Source organism: Vulpes lagopus, chromosome 9 (assembly GCF_018345385.1).
Source record: "Vulpes lagopus strain Blue_001 chromosome 9, ASM1834538v1, whole genome shotgun sequence".
Classification (NCBI taxonomy): Eukaryota; Metazoa; Chordata; class Mammalia; order Carnivora; family Canidae; genus Vulpes; species Vulpes lagopus.
This window is the reverse complement of record NC_054832.1, coordinates 28,423,117-28,437,837: the sequence shown is the minus strand read 5'-3', so window position 1 is coordinate 28,437,837 and position 14,721 is coordinate 28,423,117. Positions and strand designations below refer to the sequence as shown.

Below are 14,721 nucleotides of genomic sequence, written 5' to 3'. Positions count from 1 at the left end.
TGTGGTAGATGATTTTGCCCAACTGTAGGTTAGTACAAGTGTTCTGAGCACATTTAAGGTAGGCTAGGCTAAGCTATGATGTTATGTAGATCAGATGTATTAAATGCATTTTTCAATTTAAGATTTGTCTGTACATTACTCCATCGTTAAGTCAAGGAAGATCTGTATAAGGTAAATGCCCAGAACTAGAATTGCTGGGTCAAAGAACAATCACAATTTCATAAAAAAGGGAGTTGTTTGTTTAATTTTTTGGAATACACAGACTGACAGTTATAGTTTATGTAGCAAAGGGAACTTTAGAACAATTTACTAACATTATTTAAAACAAGAGAATAAAAATAGACCAGTACTCCAAGCTTTTTTAAACCAGAGCACATCTTCATCCTCACATCCTAAATGCACAGCTTCACACACCAGTCACTAACATCTTGCTGAATTAATGTAAACTCCTTAGGGAGCATTAAAGAAACCAAGTTGCTAAGAGGAGCTCCTCAATCATACTTCATTATTTCTAGAAAAGAGTTTTTAAAAGAATTAAGCTCTCCATCCTCCTCCTCAAGTAGTAATTCTTAATGCAAGCCCCTCACACGAAGGACTGCAAAAGCCTCCAAACTGGTCTCCCTGGTCCTATTCCTCCAATCTTCCAAATTCAATCTCCACAGAATCTAAAATTAAACCATTCAATCTCTAAATCTCTTTTTTTCTATACTTAAAACCCTAAATGGGACCTCATCACCTCCAACTGTACATCTCAAACACAGACTCCAAAACCAACAATGGTGAAAAGAGGAGAGACCAAGGACCATTTAGTGAGTAGTTAATAAAGCTAATGCATTTTAGAGGACTACTGTGAGAATTTGCTCTCTGCTTTTTTGATGTTAAAATATCCTTTTGTTTATGAAAGAATGGGTGAGGACATCAGTTTTTAAGAAACATCTCCACTTTGGAACTAGAGTGTATCATGCTAAGTGAACAAGTCAGTCATAGCAAGACAAATACCACGTGATTTCACTCATATGGTGAATTTAAAAAACAAAACATGAACATAGGAGAAGGGGGAAAAAGAGGGAGGCAAACCATAAGAGAATCTTAACTATAAAGAACAAATTGAGGGTTGCTGGAAGAGAGGTGTTCAGAGGATGGGTTATATGGGTGATGGGCACTGATAGCACCTGTGATGTGACCCGGGCATTATAATAAGTAATGAATCACTAAATTCTATTCCTGAAACCAGTATTACGCTATATGTTAACTAAATAGAATTTCAGTATAAACTTGAAACAAACAAAAAAAAGAAACATCTCCCCTTAGCAAATTAAAAAGTTGGCAAATCTTTGACAGCTGAGCTTTATTTTTTAATCATTAGGGCCCAAGAAAATGTCTGGGAAACAGTGACTTACTCCCCAGATGTGTGGATAAAGTCCACAAGACAAACAGTGCCCTCACCTATTTTTCTAAGTGGTCTCTACTTCTCCAGATTTTTTTGCTCCACCTACACAGAGCTGCATCAGTGTCCTACACACAACTTACCCTTTTCCATTGCTCTTGCTTTCTAAGGAATGGAATGACCTCAATAACAACTCCTTCTCTTCTTCATTCACTCAATTTATTGAGCACCTACAATGCTAAGCACTAGGGATAGAGTAGTGAACAAAAGAAAATATTACTGATATCAGGGAGCTCCACAGTCTAGTGGAGGAAACAGGATATCAAATAAATAGAAAATTAAAAACTATGATGATACTGCTTTACAGAGAATGGAAGGAAGGAGAATGGAATGGTGGGAAAGCTAGTCAATAAACTATAGTTCAGGTAAGATATAACTGATTTGGAGAAAGGTAGAGGCAAGAAGTCAAACCTTGAGCTGACTATATTGCCCACAGACTGAACAGAGGGACTAAAAGAAGAAATACTTCATGACTCCAACATAAGCAACTATATATATAGACTTGCTCTAATAGTCCCAATTTTTATGCCTCCCTGAATCTATACCCTTTGCTATGAGCTTACTATATACTGACCTTAAAGCTTGCTTATATGACTTGTTTGGAAAAATGGGACAACAGCAAACTTATTCCAGGCAGTAGCTTGAAAAAATGCCTGTGTGCTGCTACTTTTCTCTTGGATTAAGCCTGGGCTAATGAAAGATCACACAGAGAAGAGCTAAGCAAGAGCATCTGAAATAATTTTATCCTAGTCTGTAGCCAGAACACCTCCAAATTTGTGAGGAAGTATAGCCAAGATGAGGAGAGCCATCAAGCAGATGCATAACTGAACAAAGACACAAGAATGAGTCCAAGCCAACACTAGAAGAAACACCTACCCGACTTGCAGACTTGTGAGCAACAATAATTGCTTACCGTTTTGAGCCACTGAGTTTTGGGTTGCTTTTTTTAATGCATAAACTAAACATAGTGGTACCATTTACTGACATGAGGTGGAAGAAAGAAAGGAAGGGATGAAAAACCAAGCTCCTTTTAGCTTACCCCGGTCAACTCTTACCTATCCTTCAGAACCCAACTTAAGATATCAGCTCCAGGAAGCTTTCCCAGATCCCCAGGCAGGTCTGCAAAGATACGTAAGCACTACCATTACCACTACCATTACGGTCTGTACATAACCCAATCACTGCCTTATCACAGTTTTGTAATTATGTTTATATTTTTCTTTCCAAGTAGCCAACTGCACTTTTATGTTACAGACTGTGCCTTCTATTTTTTTTTAAAGACTTTATTTATTAAATTTTTTTTTTTAATTTTTATTTATGATAGTCACAGAGAGAGAGAGAGGCAGAGACACACCGGCAGAGGGAGAAGCAGGCTCCATGCACCGGGAGCCCGACATGGGATTCGATCCCGGGTCTCCAGGATCGCGCCCTGGGCCAAAGGCAGGCGCCAAACCGCTGCGCCACCCAGGGATCCCAAAAGACTTTATTTATTCATGAGAGTCAGAGAGAGAGAGAGGCTGAGACAAAGGCAGAGGGAGAAGCAGGCTCCATGCAGGGAGCCGGATGTGGGACTCAATCCCGGGTCTCCAGGATCATGCCCTGAGCCGAAGGCAGGTGCTAAACCGCTGAGCCACCCGGGGATCCCTACAGACTGTATCTTATTCATCTTGATAACAGCTTGTAAACATGAAACAGGCTCTCAATAGATGTTTACAAGCTTCATAAACACTTATTTGATAAAATTCTTTAGATCAGTATTTCTCAATGTGTGATCCACTCACAACATGCGTCAACACCAGTAGAGGCGAGTATTAAAATGTATTAAAATGCTTCTTATACCTCGTAAAAGCAGGGGTGAATTTGTTTCGGCTAGCCTCAGACACACAAAAGAGCAGAAGTGTAGGTACTAAATCAACTTGTCCTCAAAATCTTCTAGAGATGTTGCCTACGATAATGCCTTTGGTCTGACAGCACCTGTGTAACTGACAATGCTCTGAACTGCATCGGAGTTTCTCTTCTGTGACGTGGGGCTCCGCTAGAGGAAACCGGAGCCGGGGGCCCTCCGAGGAGGCGTGGCCTCTTAACGCACACGGTTACAGAGGATGCTCGAGAGCGAAGGCAAGTCCTGCCTGAGCTTTCTCCGCGGCAGCCCAGGCCAGGGACCGACAGGCGGCCGGAGCCCAGGCAGCACCGCGAACCGCAGGACGGACCTTGGAGCCCGGGCCCGCCCCGGTCTAGCTACCTAAGAGCCGCGCGAGAGACTCCCACTGGGTCCCGGGATGGGCGTCGGTGTCCAGAAGCGGCCCATCCGGGTCCACCCAGCCCGACCGGCCGGACGGAAGGCCCCGGACGCCTTGCTCGCCCAAATCAGGAAGGAAGAAAATGAGGGAAGGGTCCGGCCGCTGGCAGCCGAAAGGGGAAGAACTAGAGTGCCAGGGGGCGCCGCCGCTTCCCACCTGCGTCAAGCTCCAGCTGGTAACAGGGCAAAGGCTCGAGGGAGAGCTTGTAACCCTCGAAACGGGGATCCAACAGAGGTCTCTTCACGCGCAGAGAGCAATTAGCAGCCACCTCCATAGCCTTCCTGGGTCGCAGCGAGAGAATTAATAAAGCTCTTGTTGAAAGGTCCGCGCTTCGCCCGTAGCGCCGAGGCTCGCAGGCGGCGTGGTTCCCATCCCAGAAAACACTGCGCGGTGCGGGACGCCTTCTGGGAAATGTAGTGTCCAAGGGAAAGTTGACTCTGTTGCATGTCGGGCTGTGTAGTTTCTTGGAGACCTAACGCCCCAGCGACAACATGGGCTGGACTCTCTTACCCAGAGGGCTGAGCTACCAGGAGGCGGCCCGCGCTGGTTAAATTCTCACATTTATAGGCAGGGGAGCGAGACCCCGCCCCGGAAATGCGTGTTTTAGCTTTCTGTGTGCTTAGGTGCCCGAGCTACTGAGGGTCTAGGTCCGGGCAGCCGAAGAGTGTGGTAGGTAACGGTCGTCAGCGCAAGGGTCATTTCGTCGCTGGGAAGGGACGGCCCTCGCCCGCGGTGATGGTGGTGAGCTATGCCCGTGGTCCTCAGGGCCGGGACCCGGGCCCAGCCCAGGCTCCTTTCGATGTGCTGTCTTTCGTTAGCTTCCCCGACCCGCGCTCGCGGGCCTGTAGGGCTCTCCGACAGGGCGTGCAACCGGAGTTGGCCTGAAGCCAGTCCACGCTTTGTTTTCTGGCTCCTCCCCTCCCGCCTCTCCCGCTGTCTCCGCCCTATTCTATTTTCCCAAAGAATGTCTGAACTGGGAGGGATCCCCTAGCGCCCTCGTTTTACCAGTGAGAAAACTGAGGCCTTTAAGAATTGACTTGCCCAAGGTCACTATCCGTATTTTAGGGGCCAAGGCGAGATCAGGTTCAATATTCTAGGAATGGTACCGATTAGACCTTAGAATTATTTTGAAAATGTTAGCCTCCAGCCACAAGCAAACATTTCTCAGCCCTTTCTCAACCCTTCCTTTTTTCCTGTTGCACTCAAAAAAAATTTTTTTTCCCAACTCAAAACTCAGTTGCCAGTCTTGAGTTTTCATGTAGGCGAGACGGGACACAGCAAAAGTGGTCCCAGGTTAGTGACAAATTATCTGCAGTAATGTTAGCTTATTGCAGCTGTTACATTCTAACCTTCCTCTCCTTTCTACGTCACTTTGATTTTGGTTGTCTTTTTTCACTGAAAATTGGGAGTTTTCTAAATTAGGAGTTAGTTTGAGATTTGTTCTTTCCTTTATTCCACCAGCAAGCTTCGATGAAGAGCATACACAAGCACATACTCAGAGTTAGTTTGGCAGTTGTAGAATTCTGGGCACACCCTACAGAAAAAAAAAAAAAAAAAAAGTAAAGCACTTTGAACCTAATCTGGAAATTTAATTTTTCACCAAGAGTGCTTAATCTTGTATTACTCTCTAGGTTATATGGCCTCCCCGAAATTTTGAATGCAGTTAAGGTGCAGAAATGATAAGCAGTTATGATGTGCTGTTAAAAGTGTGTTGAGACTGCTGGGCTCAAAGTACATGAGTTCAAATCCTGTCCTCACCACTTGCTATCTTGGTGCCTCAGTTTTCTCAATTGTAAAATACGAATTGTGTTAATAATTCTTACATGAAAGAATAAGTTTTGGGAATTAAATGGGGAAAAAAAACCCAACCCCTGTGTTAGCCCAATACCGGGCACATAAGTATTGCATAAATGATACGATAAATATCATTATCCAAAGACTCATTAATAAAGGGTATATGGCGGAAGAAAATTGTAAAGTGAATTAATCAGTATGACTTCTTGGGATGCAGTGACCAATATTAAGAGTAATGACATTGTTAACACACTGTTGAAATTTATCACCCCCTCAGTTGATAGGATGTTAAATATATTAGGATGCTTACCTAGAGGGTTTAGAAGAAAATGCTTTTTATGTGTTCTGTATCTGAAAATACATGTTGATGTTCAGGTTAGCAAGATGAACAAAGATGCGCAGATGAGAGCAGCGATTAACCAAAAGTTGATAGAAACTGGAGAAAGAGAACGGTAAGCAAGAGATTGTGTTAATAAATGACATTTAACATCTTTAAATTATAGTTATGTTATATGTAATAAGAGTCTAAATATCAAGGAACAAAACTGATGTCAGTGGAAGGAATTACAGCAAATAGAGATTATCAGAAGTTTCAATTCCTAACTTCTAAAAAAACAGGTCTGCTCAGTATTTCATTACTTAAAGGAAAGTGAGTCATCTAGAAAGATGAATAAGAAATGACTCTTTCTCAAAGAATGTATAATCTAATAGAAAAGAAAAAATACCCAAATAACTGCAATTAAAAACATAATGGTACCCAGTTTTAACAGGGAGAAAATATGGTAGAACCAGTTCAGTTACTACACTCTTAACCTCAGAGCAGCGTGTGGTGTTCCTACTCCCTGAAACATTTGTCTTCCCTGATCTTTTCGTCTACTTCATCTTTCAGGTTTTAGTTTAAACATCACCTCTTCTAGGAATCTATTTAGTCCCAGATACCTTGTTCTATCTAAGCATTTAATCACATTGTATTATATCCACTTGCTTTGCTTGTTTGTGTCCTTCAATATAATCTAAGTCCTTGACAGTAGAAATACCAGTGTATCCCTAAGCATCATCCCTAGCACATAATTAGCCAAGTAAATATTTGAAGAATGAACAGGTTTGGAAGTATTAAACAGAGAGTCAGGAATCAAGAAAGGCTTCCAGAAACAGGATGAAGAATTGCATAAGAAAAATATAAAGAAGGAACTGGAGGGATTTTTGAATTCTATGGTGGGGTTAAGGTAATCAATTACAAAATAGTAAAAGAGGTACTTCAGCACGGGGAGAAAGATTAGCAGTTCTTTCAGCCAATAAAGGACAGAAGACATTCTAGGCAGATGGAACAGACTGTGCAGTCACAGAGGTGTGTTACAACATCATACTGTTCTGAGGAACTACAGAATTAAAGCTAGCAGGTAAAGTGTGAGAGTGATGTTGCTGGAACAGTGGACAGGAGGAATGGATTTTGTAGAAGTCCAAATTCTTTCATTTTAAATGATAGAACTCAGAAACTGGCTTAACCAATGGAAATATATAAGCTCATCTAACTACAAAGTTTAGGGCTTAAAGTTGCATCTGTCTCCACTGGGTCCAGGCACTCAAAATTGTTACCAAGTATGTGTCTTTCTTTTTCTTTCTCAGCTCTGTTTTCCTCTGTGTTGGCTTTATTCTCAAGCAGACTCTACCCACCAGGTGGCAAAGATTAGCAGTTCAGAATTCATATCCCTCTGGCTCAGACTACCTTTCTCCTAGTAGTTCCAGCAAAGTACCTGGCGTGATTACCATCTTACTTAGGTACATAGGCCAGTTATGGTCAACCTGGCCTAGGTCTCATTTCAATTGTTGGAACCCTATGCAGATTTCTTACACTACAAGTGGTGTCAAAGAAAGGTCAGGAAAGTGGGTGATGGATTTGCAGAAACATCTGTTGTTGACTTTATCCTTGGGTGGTGGGAGTCATTAAAAGATTCTGAGAAAGGGGATGACTACATCACATTTGCTCTTTAGGAATATTAGGCTGCCAATGTGGAAGATAGACTTGAAGGGCTAGAGGTGGATTACAGAAGAATGTGTTAGATTGTATCAGATTAAAAATGTAAAACAGCAAAAATGGAAGGGAGAACTTATAATTTGTTAAAGTAAAAGCAGCCCTCCATGTGAGAAATGAGGAAGAAGACATCCAGAACAATGCCTTGGGGAACTGAGAGAATATAGTATTGGCAGTAATGAATAAAGGGGATTATTTATTATTGGCTGTTTCTTCATTCATACAATTTAAAATTACTGAGTTTCTGCCATATGCTATGGTCTGTTAAAGTGCTAGAGATGGAGTAGTGAACAAAATAAAGTCTGTTCTTTCATGGAGCTTACATTCTAATGGGAGAAGATGGACAGTTAGTCTGTATTATGTAGGCAGTGATAAGTTCTAGAGGAAAAATAAAACTGAGAATAATGAGATGTGTATCTGAGGCAGAGAAAAATAAAGAAGGTTTCACTGATAAGAGGTCAAAGATATGAAGGAATGAGGGGTCTCCCAAGAGCCAAGAACCCAAGATAGGAGCTTGCCTGGCATTTTGAGGACCACAAGGAGGCTCATGAACCCTCTATAAATTAGGTGAGGGGAAGAAGAGATAAAGTCAGAAGCATAGCTGAAGAGGAGGAATATCATGGAGGGTTATTTAGGCTGTAGCATAGAGTTGGAATTTTTAAGTAAGTTGGGAAGCCACCAAACCGTTTTGGGAAGAGGAAAGAGAGCAAAGTATATAAAGAAGGGAGCAGGGGGACAAGTTAGAGGCTTTGGTAACAGTCCAGTCAAGAGAAGAAGATGGCTTGGACTAAGGGAGCAATAACAAAGATGATGAAAAACATTTGGATTGTAGTGTATACTTAGAACTAGAACCAATAGGAATTGCTTCTATGGATTATATGTATAGTGTTAACAGAGTTGCTGAGTGAAGGATGCTAAATTTTCTAGCTTGAGGAACCAGGATGGACAGTGGCATTCTGAAAGGAAGAATAGGTTGAGGTGGAGAGAGGCAGGATTTGGGTTGGCCCTATTAAGATGGAAAGACCTAATTAAATATCCAGATAGAAGTGTCACATAATGAATTTGGGGGGAATATTATTGAAAGAGAAGTGGTTTAGTTTGGGACATGACATGTTCATGCTGAAAAGTGATTTAGGTTGAAGATTAAGGATTTCTAAGAGTTGAGTATGGAAAAACGACAAGGAAAGAAAATACTTTGTTACACCCTTTTTCTGCCATTAGTTGGGATACACACCATTTAATTTCTTTCTTTCTTTCTTTCTTTCTTTCTTTCTTTCTTTTTTTTTTTTTTTTTTTTTTTACCAGCTGGAGGAAAAAAGATACTACCAATTAAATTGTGATAGGCATACCAATTACTGAATTTTTGAAATGTGGGGAAAAACCAGTCTTAGAGTCAATAAAATACCATATTTAGTATATAATTTAGAAGGTTATTGGAAAAAAGGGGAAAGTTTTTGAGGTTAGAAAGGGATATGATGGGGAAGTAAGAGAATGAAAGGATAAGAATCTGTAGTCAAAGAATAGATTTTGGGGGATCCCTGGGTGGCGCAGCGGTTTGGCGCCTGCCTTTGGCCCAGGGTGCGATCCTGGAGACCCGGGATCGAATCCCACATCGGGCTCCCGGTGCATGGAGCCTGCTTCTCCCTCTGCCTATGTCTCTGCCTCTCTCTCTCTCTCTCTCTCTCTCTCTCTCTCTGTGACTATCATAAAAAAAAAAAAAAAAAAAAGAATAGATTTTGGAGTTTGAAACCTTCGAGGTGTGCTGCTTCAATTCAAGCTCAACTAATACTATTTAGAAGTTGTCACAAGACCCATAATATTACTGTTGGTGGAAGTAGAAAGTGTATGAGAAGGCCAGAGAGTGGAGGGTTTCTTGAGAATTATTGTACCCTATCTACATACTTAATTTTACTGATGATGAAAATGAAGTCCAGAGTTCAAATGACTTGCATAAGACCAAAGAATTATTTAGTAATAGAACTAAGATTAGATCACAGTTAAAATTTTTGTGATTAGAAGGCAGCCAATTTTTAATTGAACATTTGAACTTTTGCTTCAATCATTCCTGTCTAAAATACTGTACCTTGTTGTAGTTTAATATGAAAACATTTCTTTTTCAACAGCCTCAAAGAGTTGCTGAGAGCTAAATTAATTGAATGTGGCTGGAAGGACCAGTTGAAGGCACACTGTAAAGGTAATCAGTTTCATTTACAAGATAAGCTAATTCTATTGTTCTTGTTGGCTTGGGGTTCATTAGAAAAATAATAGGCAGTATTTTAAGATCTATTGACTGCCTAACTAATTTTAAACAAATACAAAATATAATCTCCTGGTAGTGATTGCCCCATCTCCTTTTGATAAGACATAATTCCTAAATCTGTAGAAATTTTCATTGTATTTTTCTTAAAACAAGTGAGGTAAGATTTTTTCTGGCATCAAAGTATGCGTTCCAACCTTTTTCAGTGTGCCTATTCAAAGTAAACATTAGTTATTCCTCTGTTTTAACTTTATAACAAATTGAATACTTTATGATTGGCAGATTTTATAGGAATTATATCTCCTGGCTTTACAGTGTTAATAAAAATTACTTAGAAAAGCTCTTAGGTAATTCTACTTACTTTTTTTAAAAATGTAGAATGGAAGCTTGTTAAATTGCTAGGTATTGATGCTGCTGCTAAATAGATTATACATGTCACGAAGATGAGCCTCCTTTTCTGGCTTGGCTTTGGTATAATGGAATTCTGGATATTTTCAATGAACTCCCATTATATAGTCATGGTTTCTACAATTAATGATAATAGAGACTATTTATATTACCAATCCTAAGAAGGCAGTGTGGCAAATTAGAAAAAGCATAGATTTTGAGGTCATACAGACCTTCACTGGAAAAGACTAGAGCTGGATTTCAGCTCACTTTTGGAGGAGTTATTTAATCTTTAAGACTCAGTTGGGTCACTTGTGAGTGGAAAAATGCCCAACCCATTAGATTGTTGTGAATATCAAATGCTGTTAATCACCCAGCACATAATAACGTTTCAGTAAATGTTAACTCCTTACCCTCTTCTCTTTCCTTTGGCCCAGCCTAGAGAAGAGAAAGGAACAAAGGAGTTATTCTGTACTTTAATTCTGGGCTATGAAATTACAAGTTAGACTCAAATTATAGCTTTTTCCTCTTTCCATACATATTCAAGAGGTGGTATGGTTATGGTGAAATAAGATATGTATAGTTAAAGATTTCCAGCTTCTTACACATGTTAGATTTGACCTTATAGTCACATTCATTCTAATTGTTAAAATTGTTAAGTTACAGGTTATTTAGCTGAGAGATGAACAGGCTTTTAAGATTTTGATCTGGTGAATACTTAATGTGTTTAAGGTTGAACTAAATCTTCATTAGAAAAGAAAGAAAGAAGTATCCTCTTTTTTTTTAAGACCAATTTGCACTCTAAAAACATGATCTTAACCCTTCCTCTATGAAAATCTTTCTTACAGATAATGATTTTAAATGATATGATTTGTTTTTTGCTTTTGCATAAGAGGTAATTAAAGAAAAAGGACTAGAACACGTTACTGTTGATGACTTGGTGGCTGAAATCACACCAAAAGGCAGAGGTAAGGAATATAAATTATATGGAATGAAACGTGTGCTGAAGACATTTTTTCTTCTCTCTCTTGCTGGTTCAACTTTTCTTTTTTTTTACAGGGAAAAACAACCTTTCCAAAATTATTGGGTACTCATTGGGAAAGATTATAATTGCCTACCTGCCTCTCTAGCATAGTCTTGAGTAATAAATGAGATGAGAGGCATAAAATGTTTTTGCACTCTAAAACAGTATACAAAAGTAAGTTGATAATGGTTGTTAAGATAGATAATTTTTAAAGTTTGGGATTTTGTAGAGGCAAGTATTACCTGAAGCTAGAATTTATAAATTTTATTAAGTATGGCCTGATTTCATTTAAATATTTAATAATTCAAAGTTTTACTCCAGCCCCGGAATCAATGCTCTGCTGTTGCTTTTCTTTTTGAAAATAAGTAAAGCCCTGTCTTCTTAAGTGTCTAAATTAAGAATTTGGTAGTTCTAAAACTTCATATTCAAGGTAACCTATATTTAAATTTCTACCATCATCTTTATTTCCTCACAGAAGACAAAAGAAAAAGAGGAAATACTATATTAACATTGATTATATGTAATAAATATTAAGTTAGGAATTACATTACATTGTTAGCTAGTTGTGGCTACATTATTTTCATTTATTTTTTGAAGGGTTTCTTTTGGTAATTTTAAGTGGAAGCAGATAAATTAGATGATCCATTACTTCTTTTTCACATAGTAGTAGTAAAAAGAATCCAAGTGTAAAAAAGTTTGAAAATTATTACAAGAAAATACTAATTCTCTGAACTACTTGCTAGGAAAGAGCTACAGAATCCCATGGTCCTTTCCAGCCATCTGTAGGCCTGCTTACACCTAAAAACACATGACTTTTTCATCAAGCATGTCTCAGGGATAGAAAAACAAAACACAGTATTTATAGCTTCCTGCATGAATTTACATTTTTTTTTTTTAAGATTTTATTTATTCATGAGAGATACAGAGAGAGAGAGGGGCAGAGGCATAGATATAGGCAGAGGGAAAAGCAGGTTCCCTGCAGGGAACCCAATATGGGACTCAATCTCAGGACCCCGGGATCACGCCCTGAGCCAAAGGCAGATACTCAAACCACTGAGCCTCCCAGGCGTCCCTGAATTTACATTTTAAAATAATTTTATCTGATTTCTTTTTCTTTCCTTCTGTAATTTATGCTTCAACTATTAACATTTTGGAGCTGGTTATACAGGGTAGAAATTTCCTTTGCTTCTCCTTTAACACTCATATCTTGGACATTTCGATCCCTTATAGCACCACTGCTAGAAAATGGGCAAATAGAGAACAGAGAAATAAAAATAAATGTTTTATGTTCTTAGTCTCCTTTTATAGCCAGAAGTGTTTATTTTTTTATTTTTTATTTTTTTTAACTAAAATATAGTAGAATTGATCTTTTTTTAGTGTGCACTTCTATGAATTTTATACACATGTACAGATTCATGTAATTGCCCTCTTCCCCTCCAAAAAACTCCCTCAAGCTATCCTTTTATACTCACACCTTATCCCTAACTCCAAGGCAACTGATCTATACTCCATCACCGTAATTTTTATTAAGTGTTTAATATACATACTGATCACATTTCCAGTGGTCTTGAATTAATTATGTAGCTTTTATTTCTAGCAAGCTTAAACTAAGCAATCTGTAAATAGGAGTATGTGTCTTACTTAATTTGTGTACTTATTTGTGGAATTCAGTGTACAATTACTGAACTGTATCTGAAGTTTTCATTTCCTTTGGATACAAACAAGTAGCATTAGAAGTTTTAGTGAATTTCCTATTGTCCTTATTTATTAGTAGCCAAGAAAGGAAAAACAATAGTGTAGTTTGTTTATTGATATATAATTGTTATATGAAATTACTAGCAGCAAGGCTCTAATTAAAATTCCAAAGAGCAGGGCTTTTTACAATTTTTTAATTTTTTAGTGATACTCTGAATATTTAATAGTCAAATGGTTCAAAATTGAAAAAGTAAAAATACCACAAATGTAACTCCTGTTGCAATTTTTGCATTTTTGCTGAGTCAGAGAGTATGTGCACATATTTCAATATGTATTGCCAAATTATCTTCCTCAAAATGTGGTACCGATTTTATGTTTTCTACCAGCTAATATAAGAGAGCCAGTTTTCCCTCAGTCTTGCCAACAAGGGATATTACTGACCTTTGGTATTTTGGTCAACATGATTGGTAAAACATGCTGTCTGAATGTGGTTTTGATTCACATTTCAGCTATGAAGTTAAACTAACCCTTTTATGTTCAAGAACTGTGTTTTACCTTTTCTTCATCTTTTTTTGGTCATTATTAATCTGATCTTTTTCTTATCAATTTGGAGAAATTGTGTAGTAAGAGATCAGCCCATTTCTGTAAGTGTTTTCCCACTTTCTGTCTTTTGCCTTTGTTTATTGTGATTTTGACCAACTTATTAAATTGTCATTGTTGCTTTTATATCAGATTTATTCATCTGTTATAACTCTCTGTATTTCAAAAAGGCCTTTTCCACTCCTGGTTTAAAGAATTTTCGCATGTTTTTTTCTCATCAATGTGCAGTATGTTTAGGTATTGGATGGATAATTTACTCAAATAATGAGTTGCAGATATACTTTATTTTTTCAGATGTCTTTACCTCTCTTTTTTGAAGCATATGGGTTATTCATGAAATTATTTTCATTCTGAATGAAATATCAAATACCAATTTGACATATATTAATTAGAATCTTCTTACTCTTATATCTTTATTTTTATATTTCAGCCCTGGTACCTGACAGTGTAAAGAAGGAGCTCCTACAAAGAATAAGAACATTCCTTGCTCAGCATGCCAGCCTTTAAGATTGAATTAGATTGTGTTGTTTTGTGGTTTTATTTCTGAAAGTAAAACTTGCCATAAATTAGGAATCAATTTCCCAAATAAAATCCTTTTTTGTATGATGGTATACAGTTTTCAGTAATGATGTATACATTGTATTGATTTTTTTCCCTAAATGTGTTATTTTAATAAATATCTCATGAATGAGCTTGAAGTTTCCTTGGATTTTGGAATAAAAGGGACTTTATTAATAATATACCAGATTTGTTGAGAGGAAAATTCAGCAATTAATGCAGTTTAAGTGTTAAGTATGTACATATATCTGTGCTAACAACTGAGGAGAAGTAAGCAGGCTCTTCTTACTGTCTGGATGTGGTGTATTCCTCTTTTGAATCTCTATGATATTTTATAATACATGTCCCATCTTGTACTACAGATGTCTTATTTCTGCTTTGTTATAAATGCTGAGGGTTGGGACTGGGTCTTACTCATCTTTATGTGCCTTCCTTATTCCTCAAAGAATTTATCATCTTATTGGAAGAGAGAACATTTGCAAACTGGCTCCATACCAAGCTCCTCTCACATATTCTACTCATCTGAACTTTGAGAGCAGAAAACTCTAAATTGCATCCCCACATACTAAGGTCAAGAAAGAACTTAATGGGAAATAATCTCCACCTGTAGCTTTACTCTGACATCAA

The 14,721-nt window shown here is 38.3% G+C and overlaps 2 protein-coding genes across 4 annotated transcripts in view; one reads left to right on the top strand and one right to left on the bottom strand.

The window, feature by feature from the left end:
* NUDCD1 (NudC domain containing 1) overlaps nucleotides 1-4,134 on the bottom strand; it is an 82,595-nt gene extending 78,461 nt beyond the window's left edge. The window contains exons 1-2 of one of the 2 annotated variants that reach the window (XM_041769263.1): nucleotides 3,904-4,033; nucleotides 2,503-2,566 (exon numbers count right to left, since the gene is read on the bottom strand). Coding sequence is in view for 1 of the 2 variants with exons in the window: in XM_041769262.1 (XP_041625196.1) it covers nucleotides 3,904-4,021 (118 nt within the window). In the remaining variant the exon portion in view is untranslated. Of the gene's footprint in view, nucleotides 1-2,502; nucleotides 2,567-3,903 lie in introns of both variants that reach the window. The other variant, XM_041769262.1, reaches the window with a different exon arrangement.
* Nucleotides 4,135-4,336: 202 nt separating this feature from the next.
* Nucleotides 4,337-14,228, top strand: ENY2 (ENY2 transcription and export complex 2 subunit). Of its 2 annotated transcripts, none has more exons than XM_041769265.1 (5): nucleotides 4,337-4,488; nucleotides 5,917-5,993; nucleotides 9,697-9,767; nucleotides 11,111-11,185; nucleotides 13,967-14,228. In XM_041769265.1, exons 1-5 carry the CDS (start codon nucleotides 4,483-4,485, stop codon nucleotides 14,041-14,043), a joined length of 306 nt encoding a protein of 101 aa, XP_041625199.1. In that variant the 5' UTR covers nucleotides 4,337-4,482; the 3' UTR covers nucleotides 14,044-14,228. The 2 variants fall into 2 exon arrangements, with proteins under 2 accessions (XP_041625199.1, XP_041625200.1); XM_041769266.1 differs by having other exon boundaries at nucleotides 4,338-4,416.
* Nucleotides 14,229-14,721: the final 493 nt, after the last annotated feature.